The sequence below is a fragment of the Peromyscus californicus genome, unplaced genomic scaffold (assembly GCF_007827085.1).
Source record: "Peromyscus californicus insignis strain IS unplaced genomic scaffold, ASM782708v3 Scaffold_20__1_contigs__length_68692818, whole genome shotgun sequence".
NCBI classification, from domain to species: domain Eukaryota; kingdom Metazoa; phylum Chordata; class Mammalia; order Rodentia; family Cricetidae; genus Peromyscus; species Peromyscus californicus.
The window spans coordinates 24650260-24664091 of record NW_026294503.1 but is presented as its reverse complement, the minus strand read 5'-3'; the positions used below and the strand labels follow the sequence as shown (position 1 = coordinate 24664091).

The window sequence follows — 13832 nt, the reverse complement described above, 5'->3', positions numbered from 1 at the left end:
TAGTATGTAAGTGTGAAATGTCCCGTAGGGGTATGTGTGTGATGGAAGAGCTGTAGAGAAGAAATTCCCTGGGTCTCAGTGAGCAAGAAAGACCTAAGTACAGAGGTGGGGTCTGAACCAGTATTGGGAGGGCAGAATTTCAGTCCGTGAAATTTCAGGAATGCTCTGACCAGGGAGGAAGAATAGGCCATCACCCCTTACTTCTCCTTCTGCTCTCCTCTCTTCTGTAAATGACCTGGGACACCACGAAAGCTGCTTAGGAATAACTGAAGTGCCTAGTCAGAAGCCACAGGGAGGGGGTGGTAGCTGTCAAGGTGCAGTGGAGACGGAGAGAGTGATGTGACAGTGTGCACACAAAAGTGTCACGTCTGCTTTTAAGTGTCACCTCTGTGTTTGTTCAATGACTTCTACCCTTCTCCCACTTCCTTCTAGCCTTCCCCTACATCTACCATGATGTCACGGCTTAGAAAGACCAGCTCAGGATCCACCCCCCAGAGAGGTACCAGTTTGTATTCCTGTTAGTAACTCATCTGCACGGAAAGAGAATGGAAGAGCCTGATAAACTACTACTCATCAGATACTGACATAAACAAATGCAGTAGACAGAAAACACCAGTGACCCTAATTACTGGCTTCTCCCTGGATCTGCATCTTATTGTCCCCCTCCCATTCCAACCCGGGCTGACCCTGTAACTTGCGTTGGTCAACTCGGTGCATCAGAAATGACCTATGCTAGTTCTGAGCCTAAGTCTCAAGAGACCTCATGTGCCTCCACTCTCCCCAACCCTGCCACGGCCAACGTTGGAGCGCACTCTCTGCTCTGTGATGAGTACAGTGGTCCTGGCCCTAGATCAGCCACCCACCAACCCTGAGCTAAAACCACTAAGCTGCCAAGTGACACACATGTGAATAATAATTTGATAACTGTTTGGCATCACTAAAACCATCTAACCGACCCACAGACTCAAGGATAGCAATAAAGGTTTAGATTAAGCCACTGATTGGGGTGGCTTTGGTTTGGTTTGGTTTCACAATCACAGCCAACTGATACAGCCTGCAGAAGCCAGTTTCTTCTGAATCTCCTCTGGTCGTTTAAGAAGTACCTTCTCGTTTGGGAGACACACGAAACTAGGGTAATTAGGATCCTGACAAATTAAGGAACAGGTTAAGGGACAGCTCCCAAATCTGCTTTCTGCTCTTGGGCTCATCTCTGAACTCCCAGGAATGTAACCAGAGTCATTTAAAATCTGAAGCTAGTGGGACCAGAATTCTGCTGAAGGCTGACCAGCATCTGGAGGCTGGCGCTCAGAGAGAAGCTGAGTGGACACAGAACTCTCTTCCTTTCTTAGACCTTTGGCTCCTGGTAGACACTGACAATGTCTTCTTTCCAATTCTCTGAGAGCCTGGCCACTCACGGTGCAAAGTGTCTGCACTGACTACCTGTAAAAACACCATACCTCCTCTTTGGAGGAGCCACGGGGCCAGGAGTGATAGAAGCATCGTCATGAATCACGTCTCCCTCTGGTCCTTCCTGGTGAGAAGGCCCTTCCTGTGGTGCTTCAGAGTCGCTCTGACCATCTGTAGATACAAATGAAGAAAGAGAATCTTGTTCAATCAAAGTAAGGTGATAAGCAAGCCTCCGCTTTGTGTCCACTACCATAGGAGGCACCGTAGCTCTGCCACTGTTGAATTTGATGTTGTATTGACAGAAAAGCCAGGCAAGCAGACACAAAATTGTGTGTGTGTGTGTGTGTGTGTGTGTGTGTGTGTGTGTGCATGTGTGTGTGTGTTCATATATAAGAACAAACAGAAGGTTCAAACAAACAGAGTCACAAATTAAGGATATCCATCCAAGACCTTGACAAGATGATCTCCAAAGAAAATGAAACAGTGAGGAAACTGGAGGCAAGATCCCAGGTGAGTGGTCATTCTTGTATGTGCTGGCCAGCTTCGAATGACAAAACGTTGTGCTGTAAAAAGAGAGGGCCTCATCCTTGGACCCTACAAGTGGTGCCTTGGATAGTGAGAGCAAAACAAGGTGGGCCGGGGCCACTGCAGACACAGCTAAGACGGTTAAAACAGGGAGTAGGGAGAGTCTTCCGGATTAGGAGGTGGGTCCTCATTGCAATCACGTGTATCCTCACAAGAGGGCACAGAGGGAGATTTTAAACAGGACTCAAGACAGCTATGTGACCCTGGAGGCAAAGATTTGACTAACCAGTATCACAAAGCAAGGAACAGCCCAGCCTCATCCACTTTGTTATGCTTTAGATCTTAGATGTCCCCGAGGCCAAGTGTTGACAGTCTGGTGGTCAAATTATGTCACATCTGGGAGGTGGTAGACCTGTAAGGTGTAGGGCCTAGTGAAAGGGAGTTATGTCACCAGGGGTATGTCTGTGCAGTGGAGATTGGGACCCTGGCATAAGTCTCCCCCCACCTCTCCCAGCTTTGCTCTGTCATGAATTCCCTGTCATGATGTTTGGTCCAGCTACTGGCCCCAAAACAGCAGAACCCAGCAACCGTGAACTGAAGCCATGAGCTAAAATACATCTTTCCTCCCTATTGTTAGGTCTAAAACCCAGACAAAGGGCTAACTGAAGTACCTAGCTAACATATTAAAGCAGACCTGACTGCCACGTTCTCCCAGCATCCCTCAGTCCCTAGCTGTTACAGGGTATGGCTGGCATACCCAGCTCCCTACCCTGAACTCTCCAGCCCAGGGGCTGGGCTGCCCTATATGATCCAGCCATTTTGGCTAGGATGGTCCTTCTTACATTTTACCCTCCTGGCCTTCTGGCTCTCCCCTCCCCGACTCTCCTCATATGGCCTGGCTCAGGGTCATGTTCAATATGGGTCCTCCCAGATGTTTCTGCCTCTGGCTATGCTCTCCCTCATATCTACAAACAAAACAAAATAAAACAAAACAAAAACAACAACAACAACAAAAACACCTCTCCTCCACCATACCTAGGAGCAGTCATGTTCTCCCTTTTATTATTTTTTTATTATTATTCACTTATCAAATGATCACCTCGCCTGTTCTGTCATAGTGATGAAATGCTGACTAAATGCATCAGAGGTTGGAAAGAGGAAGAAAGGTTCTTGAGATCTTTGACCCACAGATGCTGAGTTCAGGCATCTGGGCTTCATAACTGTGAGAGAATAAATGTGTGCTGTTTTAAGTTACCAAATTACCTGCCCTAGAAAGGACAGCTTACTAGGAAGCCCGAGGAAACAAAGTTAGAAGCACTTAGCAAACCCAAGTGAATTGGTTGCAGTCATATCCCCAGATTCTTCCTTTCTAACCCAGATTCCGGCTTGACTCATAGCGACATTGCCTGGATGCCAAGATGGTTTCAGTTCCCCAGATGATGATCAAAGTTGCTGCACATGTACATGTTACTTACTTTCTCTTGGTTCTATGGTTTTCTTATCTCTGTTTAAGGCAGAGCTGAAGCCTGCATTACCAGAGTCATTAGGAAAATAAAGTGTCCCAGCCCTGTGCCTGTCACAGCCTAAGAAGGGTGGCTTAAATGAGTCATAAAACACTCCTGATTTTTTTCCTTCTATAAAATGAGAACTGAGTAAGGAAAGAGTCCCCAAAATGTTTTAAAGCAACCAGGATCTTTTTTTACAGATGTAATTGTATTTTGAAACTCTCCCTTCCTCTTTCTCATCCCCCTTCTTTGTGTGTGTGTGTGTGTGTGTGTGTGTGTGTGTGTGTGTGTGTGTGTGTGTAATTTAAATAATCTTGTCATCTAGACACCCTCTCCATAAATCAAAGCAGTGGAGATTATGAAGGAAAAGGTCTCAAAATGATGCAAGTATACCAAAAGCTCATTTGTTCCAAGTTTCCTGGGTGTCAATTTTGTGGGGTGGAAACGAAGCTTGCCACAGGGCTTATGAGACTCAACTATAAATACATCAACTGAATTATTTCTAATATTCTTTCCAGCTTTAGCATGTTTGGGTTCTGGTTTTAACTGGACATCTATGCTCAGCAACCTTGAATCAGAAGACAGATGGGCTCTAGCAGCCCACTGCCCGGGAGCTGGTGTCCCTGGGCATGGTCTCATTAGATTCTCAGTGGCTACAGAGAGGAAAGCCGATGAAGAGGAACTGAATTTACTGCAGTCTCAGTTGGGAAAGTCGGGCCAAAGCCAGACAAAAGGGTTCTCGGAATTAACACTGGTGCCTGGCCGAGCACCTGCAGCCTTGTAGCAACAATATAAGAAACATTTTCTGCAGACTACAGAGTCTATGGGTGCAGAACTGCTCATGTGGGTGCAAATGTGCAGTGAGCATCCTTAGGTACCTCACAAAAGCTAGACAGTGTGCAAGGTTAGATGCTGGAGAGGCATCTAACAGACCATGCGCCCCTTCCTCCAGAGATTATACGTGGGAGGGCGGCGAGAGAGACCCCCAGAGATCTCAAGGTAGGAAAGTCACCAGCTGCCCCTTCTCTATGGCAGCCACTCATTCACCGATTGATTCATAATGCTCTCTCACTCACTGTACGTGCAGGGTGATCTTCACAAAACACAAATGAAGGATAGCACGTGACTTCTCTTGATGCCCTCCAGTGGCTTCCTATCCTGCTTAGAAAACCACCCGAAGTCCGCACGACTCAGTGCCGATGCCTTCCTCCATCTGGCTTCCACGCGCTCCTCCTGACAACCTAACCTTGTCACCCTTCACTGCTCTCTGCCCACCCAGCAGGCCTTCCTCAGTTCCTTCTGACCTAACTCTGACCCAACCTGCTCTTCATCCATTAGTTTTTTTCTACACACACACACACACACACACACACACACACACACACACACACACACACACACAGCTCCTATCTCTGTTGCCTGTTCCCTAGTGGCCTCCTTCCCACTTTAAAAGTCTTTGAATGTGACTTCTAAGAGAGCCTTTCTCTGGATGCAGACAGTCTCTGTGTCAATGAGCCAGGAATCCATAGAGACTCCCCACCCCAACCCCCAACAGCCTCCCACTCAGCCCAGCATCTAAGCTTCCTCGTTCTTGTCCTCACTTGTAATGCGCTTGCCGCAGTGAGGGTCCTGACGGCGTTACTGACAGGGACGGCTGCAGGATGCTGTGGGTGTAGGGAGCCCACAGAAGTTCATGCAGTTGTTTGAGCTCAAAGCAGCTACTCTGCTCCTATCCCATCCTTCCAGATGAAGAGAAAGAGAGAGAAAGGGCAGAGGGAGGAAGAGGAAGAGGGAGAAGGAGAGAGCTTTTACCAGAACCTAAAAAAAGGGGGACTCAGGTTGAGTCAGATCCTGGTTCTTCCAGCTGAGGGAAACAGCCAGCTGAACCCCAAGTTCCCTCAAACCCACTTCAAGCCTCCTGCTGGGGTCCCATTGGCCAGATCCAACCTGAGAACAGAGGCTGAGGGATCTGGGTCATACATACATCCTGAGACAGGACAGGAGAGAAGGGTGGGAACTGATCTGGAAGGCAGAGGACTTGCGCCCAAGGTTATCTTCCCTCCATATTGGCCCCACATTATACGCCAAACCTAGCCTGGGGCCAGACACTTAGCAGGTTTTCCACTAACTTTCACTGAAGAAGTGAATGAATGGTCAGAGGAGTTACAACTTGAGCAACTAATGAACAGAGGGGTTAGAGTACCAACAATTTTGACATAATTGCAATGCCTCAAACTAAACATAAAATAAATTTTAAGGGTACCTAAACATATCACACACACACACACACACACACACACACACACACACACACACACACACACACACACCATAGCTTCCCAAGCAAAACCAAGAGGGAAGGACCAAAGATTCTGCTCTGACACCCATGTTTGTCCCTTCTCTGCAGGACCAGCCCCTCCCAGCAGGACGGATACCATTTACTTTCTAGGAGGGGCTGATAGACGCCTGCCCTGTTTGTTTTGTGGGCTGAAGACTTAACAAAAACTAGTCACAGGGCTAGCCTGTGACTGGCATGCCTGTTGTTGACTGCTCTCATCTCCTCCCTGCTGGGTAGTAAGAGAGAACTCCTGACCAGAGGCCATCCCAGCAGCCAGGAAAGCCCAGGCTCCCTCCATGTCAGCTTTCCTACTTACAAGCTGTGGGCTCATTGGGGCAAGCCACTCACCCGTTAGAAGCTCAGTTCTGAAACACAGGCAACAGAATCTACTGCTCAGGGTCATGAATGATGCGTGTCAAGCAACACATGGCAGAAGCTCATTAAATATGTCGTATGTGTAAATTTCATAAGGTCCCAGAGGGAAGGGACCATCTCTTAGTCAACCTGGGGTCCCCACGACTTAATTTCAAGGACCAGGAAAAGGTCCGGAGCCTTTTAAATCTCCCATCCATACATATTATCAATTTGATTGAATAAACAAGTATTCCTTTTAAGTTCTCAGGGTGGGAGGAGCAGGTTTTGTGTGTGTGTGTGTGTGTGTGTGTGTGTGTGTGTGTGTGTGTGTAGGCCAGAGGTGAACTTTGTGTGTCTTCCTCAGTCATTCATCAGCTTGACTTTTGAAACAACATCTCTTATTGGTCTGGACCTTACTGATTGAGAAAGGCTGGCTCAGCCAGCCCCGGGGATCTGCCTGTCTCTGCCACCCCAGGACTGGAATTGCACACCACTCTGCTGGCTTTTTCAAGTAGGTTCTTAGGATCAAACTGAGGTCCTCATGCTTGTATAGCAAGTTTAATGACAGAGCCATTACCCTAGACTTCCTTTAAGCTTTAAGCTGTGTAGCCACTGAAAACACACTGCATCCCCTTCCCATCTAAGGGTAACTCTTAGTCATGACCACCAACATCTCAGTATGAATGAGTGTCCATTGCTTTCTCTCTCAGACTGAGTTTTACTCAGAGCAAAGAATGGTTTGAGGTGGGGCGTGGGGCTACAGTGCAGCTAGCTATAGTGAATGATACCTCAAGATGTGTGAAGATGGACTATACCCATTGCACCATTTGGGTCTAGAAATGGTCCAGAATGCCGGCCTTTCACTGGATGTTATCAAAGCCACGAGGCAGATGTCTCCAGGCGGCCACCCCAGCCAGACCTGTCCACTTGGAAACCACAAATGCAGTGTGATTTCACCAATGCTGAGTGTCTACCCAGTGCAAGCCTTGGTCCTCACTTGGCAGAAGGAGTGACCCATTCAAGGCACAGAAAGCCAGGCAACCTGGACTGAGCTCACAAAGTAGCTGCTTCCCAGCAGGCTCCCTGAGGCTCCGGGCAATCTGACTGACAGGCATTCTATGCAGACAGACAGAGCCTTCTTAGAAGGACCTGGTCCCACTTGGTTTAGGCACTATTGTTGCCATCTTGAAATCCCTCTTAACATCTTAACAACGGCTCTACATTTTCACCCACACACAATTCTGCAGCTAGCTTTTGCCATGCATGAATTGTATTCTCTTGTGTCTCTGTAATCTTGTCGGGAAAACTGGGGTAACGATTCCTGCTGGTAAGAGGGGTTAAATGAGATGATGTATAGAAAGCCCCCTCCCATCTTACTTTGAGAATCCTGACTTTTACTTTGAAAAATGTCCTTGATCCTCTCCAGGGCTGCGTGAGGTCAGCTTGGTGACCCATGCCATGCCCATTTGATAATGGGAGACTCCTGAGCCGCTGATCCAGTGAAAACAAAGGCAAAAGCTGAGCTTGAACCTGTTGCCACTGTCTCAGATGGACCATTCCATGGCCCAGCAGGCATGTACCCCACTCCTGTTTGTCGATGATGTTGGGCCTTGGGGTGATTTCCCTGAGGCCCACACCTGTGTTCGGAAGAACCTGAGAGTCAGCGGGCAGATTACTGCACCCTGCACCACAGACAGCCACGTTCTCAAATAAGGAGAGTCCCTTCTGTGAGGCCCTTTGGCCTGGGTAGTGGGCAGCACCCCACCTCACACCTCACCTTGTGCACCCTTGTTGGTGAGGATCAACCCCTTCTCTGCTTTATTTTTCTTCTTCTTTTTCAGCTTCAGCCCAAACATTCCTTTCCTGCAAAGAAGAAAAACTCATCAGTCCAATCATGGAAATGAATCATCGCCCCTGCTGGGAAGAAGCAATTACACAAAGATGGTGGGTCCTACTGGCTGGCCAGCCCCCTCATCTACCCAGGGTGGGAGTCAAAAGAAGGTGTTGGGAGAGCATCACCAGTCCCCCAGGTTGTCCTTCTTGTCTAGAAACTACCACACATGATGGGAGACAGGCTGGGGATTGTAATCGTGCTAGCCTGGAACCTCTAATGTCTTCTGGCTTGCCCATGCCAGGTGCTATATTGACTCTTAAAGAATGACATCCTAGCCGGGCGGTGGTGGCGCACGCCTTTAATCCCAGCACTCGGGAGACAGAGCTAGGCGGATCTCTGTGAGTTCGAGGCCAGCCTGGGCTACCAAGTGAGTCCCAGGAAAGGTGCAAAGCTACACAGAGAAACCCTGTCTCGAAAAACCAAAAAAAAAAAAAAAAAAAGAATGACATCCTTTGCTAATGACAGCAGTTGTCTCCTGCCCAACTTACCGATGAGGAACCAGAGAGGGTGGCAACAGTTTCTCAGGCCACACAGCTCCTGGAGATCTGCCAAGTCTCACAAGCCACTCTGACCACCGAGAAACCTGAACCTCCCAATCCTCTTGGCAGCCATCTCTTCAGCGGGCTCTCACACTGCTTCTAAGGTCAAGAGGCTCTGGTACCTGCTGAGGCCATGCCATCAGCACACTGCTCAACTGGTCCATGGTGTGTGCCCAAAATGTGAGCACAGTGGAGGACTTTGATTGCCTTTCATTTCACACAGGTTGCTTGGGGCTGCAGAGTGACCCCTGAACAGGGTACCAGCCCCACTTCACTCTCCCCCAAATGCACACTTCCTAGACCCTGGGCCTGTGCTTCTGAATGTGGGACTCTTGAGGTGGTGGGTTTCACGGTCAAGGTCATCTACTCCATAGTCAGCCTGCCCATCTCTCATCTCAGCAGTGTCTTCTCAACCTAGAGCAGGCCCTGAGCTCTCCCAACTTCAGGATCCCCATATGGGTCACAATGTAATAAATGGTAAGAAACTGTCATGGTACAATAAGTTGCTCAATAAGCCTTTGTTAGTATTAGTTATTATTATTGTTGTTGTCGTTCTAAGGGATAGTATTAAGACTATCAAACAGAGGAAACAAATGTCCATTTTATTGATCTACTTATTTCTCAGGCTTTTGTCTTTCTTTGACTTAGATGAGGAGTTAAGTAACCTGATCACTAATGCCGAGGAATGGAATGGACTTTATCAGGTGGGAGAGAGTTCGCTTCCCCGAAGGTCTACAAGCCAAGGATGCTGTAAAGGATGGTGTATCGAGGACGAGCATCACAATGGAACTCTGTCTGACCTAGGGGATTTGGGGGTTGTTGAGACTGAGATGCAAAGAACGGGCTTCGGTAGCACCCAGACATGGACTGGACTCCTCTCTCCTCGGGGAAGTCACAGGGCCTCTCGGAGCCCCACGTCCCTCATTTGTGTAGTGGAGATATACCAGAGTACCTGCTGCATGGGCCCAGTGGGAATAAATAAAATGCAGCAGAGTAAACAGAGGGCTTAAGTGGTCCCTGTACACAGGATGTGGCATATGAGTGCTCTCTGGGAGGGAGTTTCCTCTCCCTAAATCCTCTTAGGATTGCTCCAGAGAGCAAGTACATGGGGGACTCCCCTTTCTGAATTTTAAGAGAGCACTCTCGGTAATAGCTTTTATTAGCCTCTTTTCAAAGGGTAGCTACCAAGCTGGGGACCCATGCCTGGCACTTTCCAGACCCTGAAACCATACATATACTCCCCAAGAGCTCATTGCCATGATTGGTTCATGAAGACAGAACCTCATATCCCCAGGAACTTGGCCAGTGTCTGCTGGCTGCTTGTCAAGGTTGAGCTATTTCCATCTGCTGAAGGGAAGTTGCTCCCAGTCAATGATAGTGGCACTGGAAGGAGCCCCAGCGTACGCAACATGAATGGCCTGGCATCCTGGCTTCTCCCAGAGACGCCCATTGCTAAGCTATTGGGGAACAGCTGAGAATGCTACCAAGGCAGAGAAAGAGAGAGATCCCCATCCTTTGACACAGGAACCTCTTCCCTTTTGAAACAAAGAGCACTTGACCCTAATGTCCACTGGAGTCTCCTAAGGGTTTGTGTCTTTAAAAAATGTTGATGTCTTGAACTACCTGTAGAAAGTTTTACTTAATCCAGGGCAGGGCTGGAGTTCAAAGCCTCTTGTCTACAACTCAAATCCCTGCAGACTAACTAAAGAAACCTTTCAGGAATGCCCCAGGCCTTTCAGTCAATTTGCACATCCCCTCGCCCCCGCCCACCACTGGTATGATGATGTCAGTTTGAAGAGCACGCAGGGTATCAGTTGTCCAGGGCGCTCCTGGTGTGAGAGAGTTTCTCTCTGAAAACTGATTTCTCCTCCACCTCTCTGTGCCATGCAGGGGCAGAGAAGTGTGGTATGCCTGTCTCCACTGGCCATGGCACTGGAGGACCAGACCAGGGCAGAAGAAGCAGAATCGGTGCTGGAAGATGAAGCCTCAGAGGCAGCTGCGTGACTCTGGCTCTAGAGTTGGGGACTGGGTACTTAGATGAGCTTTTATCCCCCAGATGACACAAAGACATTTCTTACTCAATTAAAAATGACATTAAAATAGGAGGTATGTTTATGAAATGTAAGGCTTGCTACAAATCACTACAGTATCAATGGAAAGACAATAGAAATCTTAATTTTTGCACCTATAATGAGCCATGTGATGGAAATACCATTTTACATGTGATCTCCTAGGATCCCCACAACATATCATGGTGTGAGGACTACTGTTACTACTTCTCATAAAGTAGAATTGGGGCTCTAGCCAATACATGGGAACCAACTAACAAATCAGGAAAACTGATAAGGTAAGTCTCCATCGTTTCTTCCCTCACGCCTGCCCTCTCCTGCTTGGGGATTATTCTTACATGAAACTCCGAGAAGATGAGGCTTTCCAGAGCAGGATCTATGATGTCTCCTCCCAGGCCACCCCAGGGGAAGTTAAGAGACACACAGACACACCCATACCAACCTGGTCTCCTCGGGCTGAAAGCTACCGCGACTCTGATATCTGTGTCCAAACAAGAAGAACGTTAAACACGGCCTGGATTAGACTGGCTTCTGCCCATTTGCTTGTGGCACTGGTGCAAAGCACCTGGAATGCCAGGCACGGCTAGTGTGGCACTGAGAAGGGAGGGCTGGACTGGTGTGAAGGCATGTTCTATCCTCTCTCTAGTTATTTCATTGATGGTGGTCGTAGAACTCCTCCGTCTTCATAGGGCAGTCCTAAGTTACCTCCGCTTCCCAAACTGAGTCATTATGCAGACAACCTTCCTGGTTCTCCTGACGAACTGTTTATAGAGAGCTATACCCATATCTATAGGTAGCTAATTTCATGTCTTCTCTTTGGATCCAGAATTAGAAAATTGCCTGAAAACTAGAGTTGTGTGGTTTCTAAATTGAGTCTCCAGATTCCCTTCCAGCATGAGCTTTTCCAGCTTCGATGCAGGATAGAAACAGCTTGGGCCAAATGGCCAAGCACTGAGCTAACTGTGCAGGTCTATGCTGCTTTATCTCTATCTAAGAGGCCATAGGATACAAGTTGTTTAGGTATCCCACCTTCCAAACTCTCAACTACAGCATCCAGTATAGGAAAAGGACACCCCCTCCCCTGCAGCTAAACACCGAATTTATCTCCAACACCTGTAAAAGTTAAACTAATTGTCATTATATTTTTATTAGAATTTTGTTATCAAGAGAATCAATTTGTATGCAATCAGGTCTGTCTTAAAAACGAGTGTCGGCATGGTGGTACAGATCTGTAATCACAGCGCTGAGGCAGGAGGATGCCTAGTTCTGGGTCAGCCTGGGCTACATGATGAGACCCCTGCTCCCAAAACAAAACAGACAACCATAATGAAAATCAAAGTGTTTCCACCATTCTAAGATTATCCAAAATCTTAAACAAAGTCCTGGTTGCTGGAAATGATCTTATCAAACAAGTTAATCTAGCCTCAGCATGACGACATTTTTTCCCCCTTCTGAGTCCTGGACTTTATATCGATACATGCATACAGGTGTGCATCTAGGACATGAATGTAGAATCTAAACTGTCTAGTGGAACAAAGGAGACTAATAGGAGGGGTGGGGTGACAACGGGGACTTGGGAAGGATGGGGAAACGTGCTATATAAAATGCATGCCATGGACAATGAGCACATATTATTTAAGGCCTGGAGAGCTGGCTCAGTCAAGTAAAGTTCTTGTGTTACAAGAACAAAGACCAGCATTTAGTCCCTGGGGCCTGAGTGGGAACAGAATAAGGCCAAGCATAGTGGTACACACTTGTAATCCTAGTACTGGAGAGATAGAGACACACCCATGAGTGTGTGTGTGTGCACGTGCGTGTGTGTGTGTGTGTGTGTGTGTGTGTGTGTGTGTGTGTGTGTGTGTGTATGCGTGCACACGCATGTGCATGTGTGTGTGTGCAGGCCAGAGGCTAACCTTGGGTGTCATTCCTCAAGAGCTGTTCATTTTTTTTTCCACTTCGTTTTTTGAGACAGGGTCTCACTGGGTGCTGGAACTCTGTGATTAAACCAGGCTGACCAGCCAATGAAGCCTAGAGAGCGGTCTATCTCCACCTCCTCAGCCCAGGGATTATAAGCACACACTACCACCTCCTCAGTGATGGACTGTGATTGAGATGCATAAGCCAGGTAAACCCTTTCCTGCCCAAGTTGCTTTTGGTCATGATGTTTAAGACAGCGACAGACTGCCGGGCGGTGGTGGCGCACGCCTTTAATCCCAGCACTCGGGAGGCAGAGCCAGGCGGATCTCTGTGAGTTCGAGGCCAGCCTGGTCTACAGCGCGAGATCCAGGAAAGGCGCAAAGCTACACAGAGAAACCCTGTCTCGAAAAACCCCCAAAAAAAAAAAAAAAAAAGACAGCGACAGACACCAACCAGAGCAGGAGGACTTCAGAATGTATTCCTGTTCCCTCTCTACCTCCTGTCTGCTCCATGACATGACCAGTGGTCCCACATACCACAGACAAGAGTTGATAATGCCAACACGAGAAACGGTGCACTCTGAACTACGATTCAAAATAAGCCTTTGACAGTTGCTTCCAAGAAAAGCAAGTAATAGAAATGGGACCTATGGAATCCTGGCAAACAGCACTCTTGGTTTTTGTGGACATCAGATGCAGGAAAATGCATGCCTCTAAATAACTGCCTGGGCTGGGAGAGACTCAGAGCCTTATGTGCCAGTGTGGCTTGTGACCCTCCAAGTGAATGACATGCTCAGCCTTTCCTAATGGCTTTGACCACACATTTATCATAACTGTGTTTACTACTGACCTAAAGAACACCACTGGTGACTCCAGAGAAGAAGAATGCTGGCAATATTAGGGTTCTCTCCACACCCATGCATTCCCTCCTCTACCTCCACACATCTCCTGGCCTAGCTCAGGACTTAGACTTCTGCTCCAGTCTCTATCCTTCCTGTGGTGTAGTCCATTCTGAAGCCATATTTGAAAACTGGAAGAGCAAAGAACCTTCTTTATTCAATAAATTTTAGCTACCAAACCCCTTAAAGATAACATCTTACCATAAGTACACGTTAGAGCCTTCCCCCGTTATCTTGGAATAAAGTGAGACTGAATGCTGGCTCTCACTTTTTCAATGTGCTTCATTCAATTCCTCAGAACCATAAAATCTGACAAACTGAATTACTAACTGAATTTAGCAGGATATCTATAAGCAAGGGCAATAAAAAAATCAATGCACCTCTTT

General features: G+C 47.7%; 1 protein-coding gene across 1 annotated transcript in view; it reads right to left on the bottom strand.

Moving 5' to 3' along the window:
- The window catches only part of Fer1l6 (fer-1 like family member 6), a 125935-nt gene extending 117950 nt beyond the window's left edge, over positions 1–7985 (bottom strand). The window contains exons 1-2 of the mRNA XM_052747861.1: positions 7907–7985; positions 1458–1578 (exon numbers count right to left, since the gene is read on the bottom strand). Of these exons, the coding sequence (XP_052603821.1) occupies positions 1458–1578; positions 7907–7985 (200 nt within the window). The remainder of the gene's footprint in view (positions 1–1457; positions 1579–7906) is intronic.
- Between the last annotated feature and the right edge of the window lie 5847 nt (positions 7986–13832).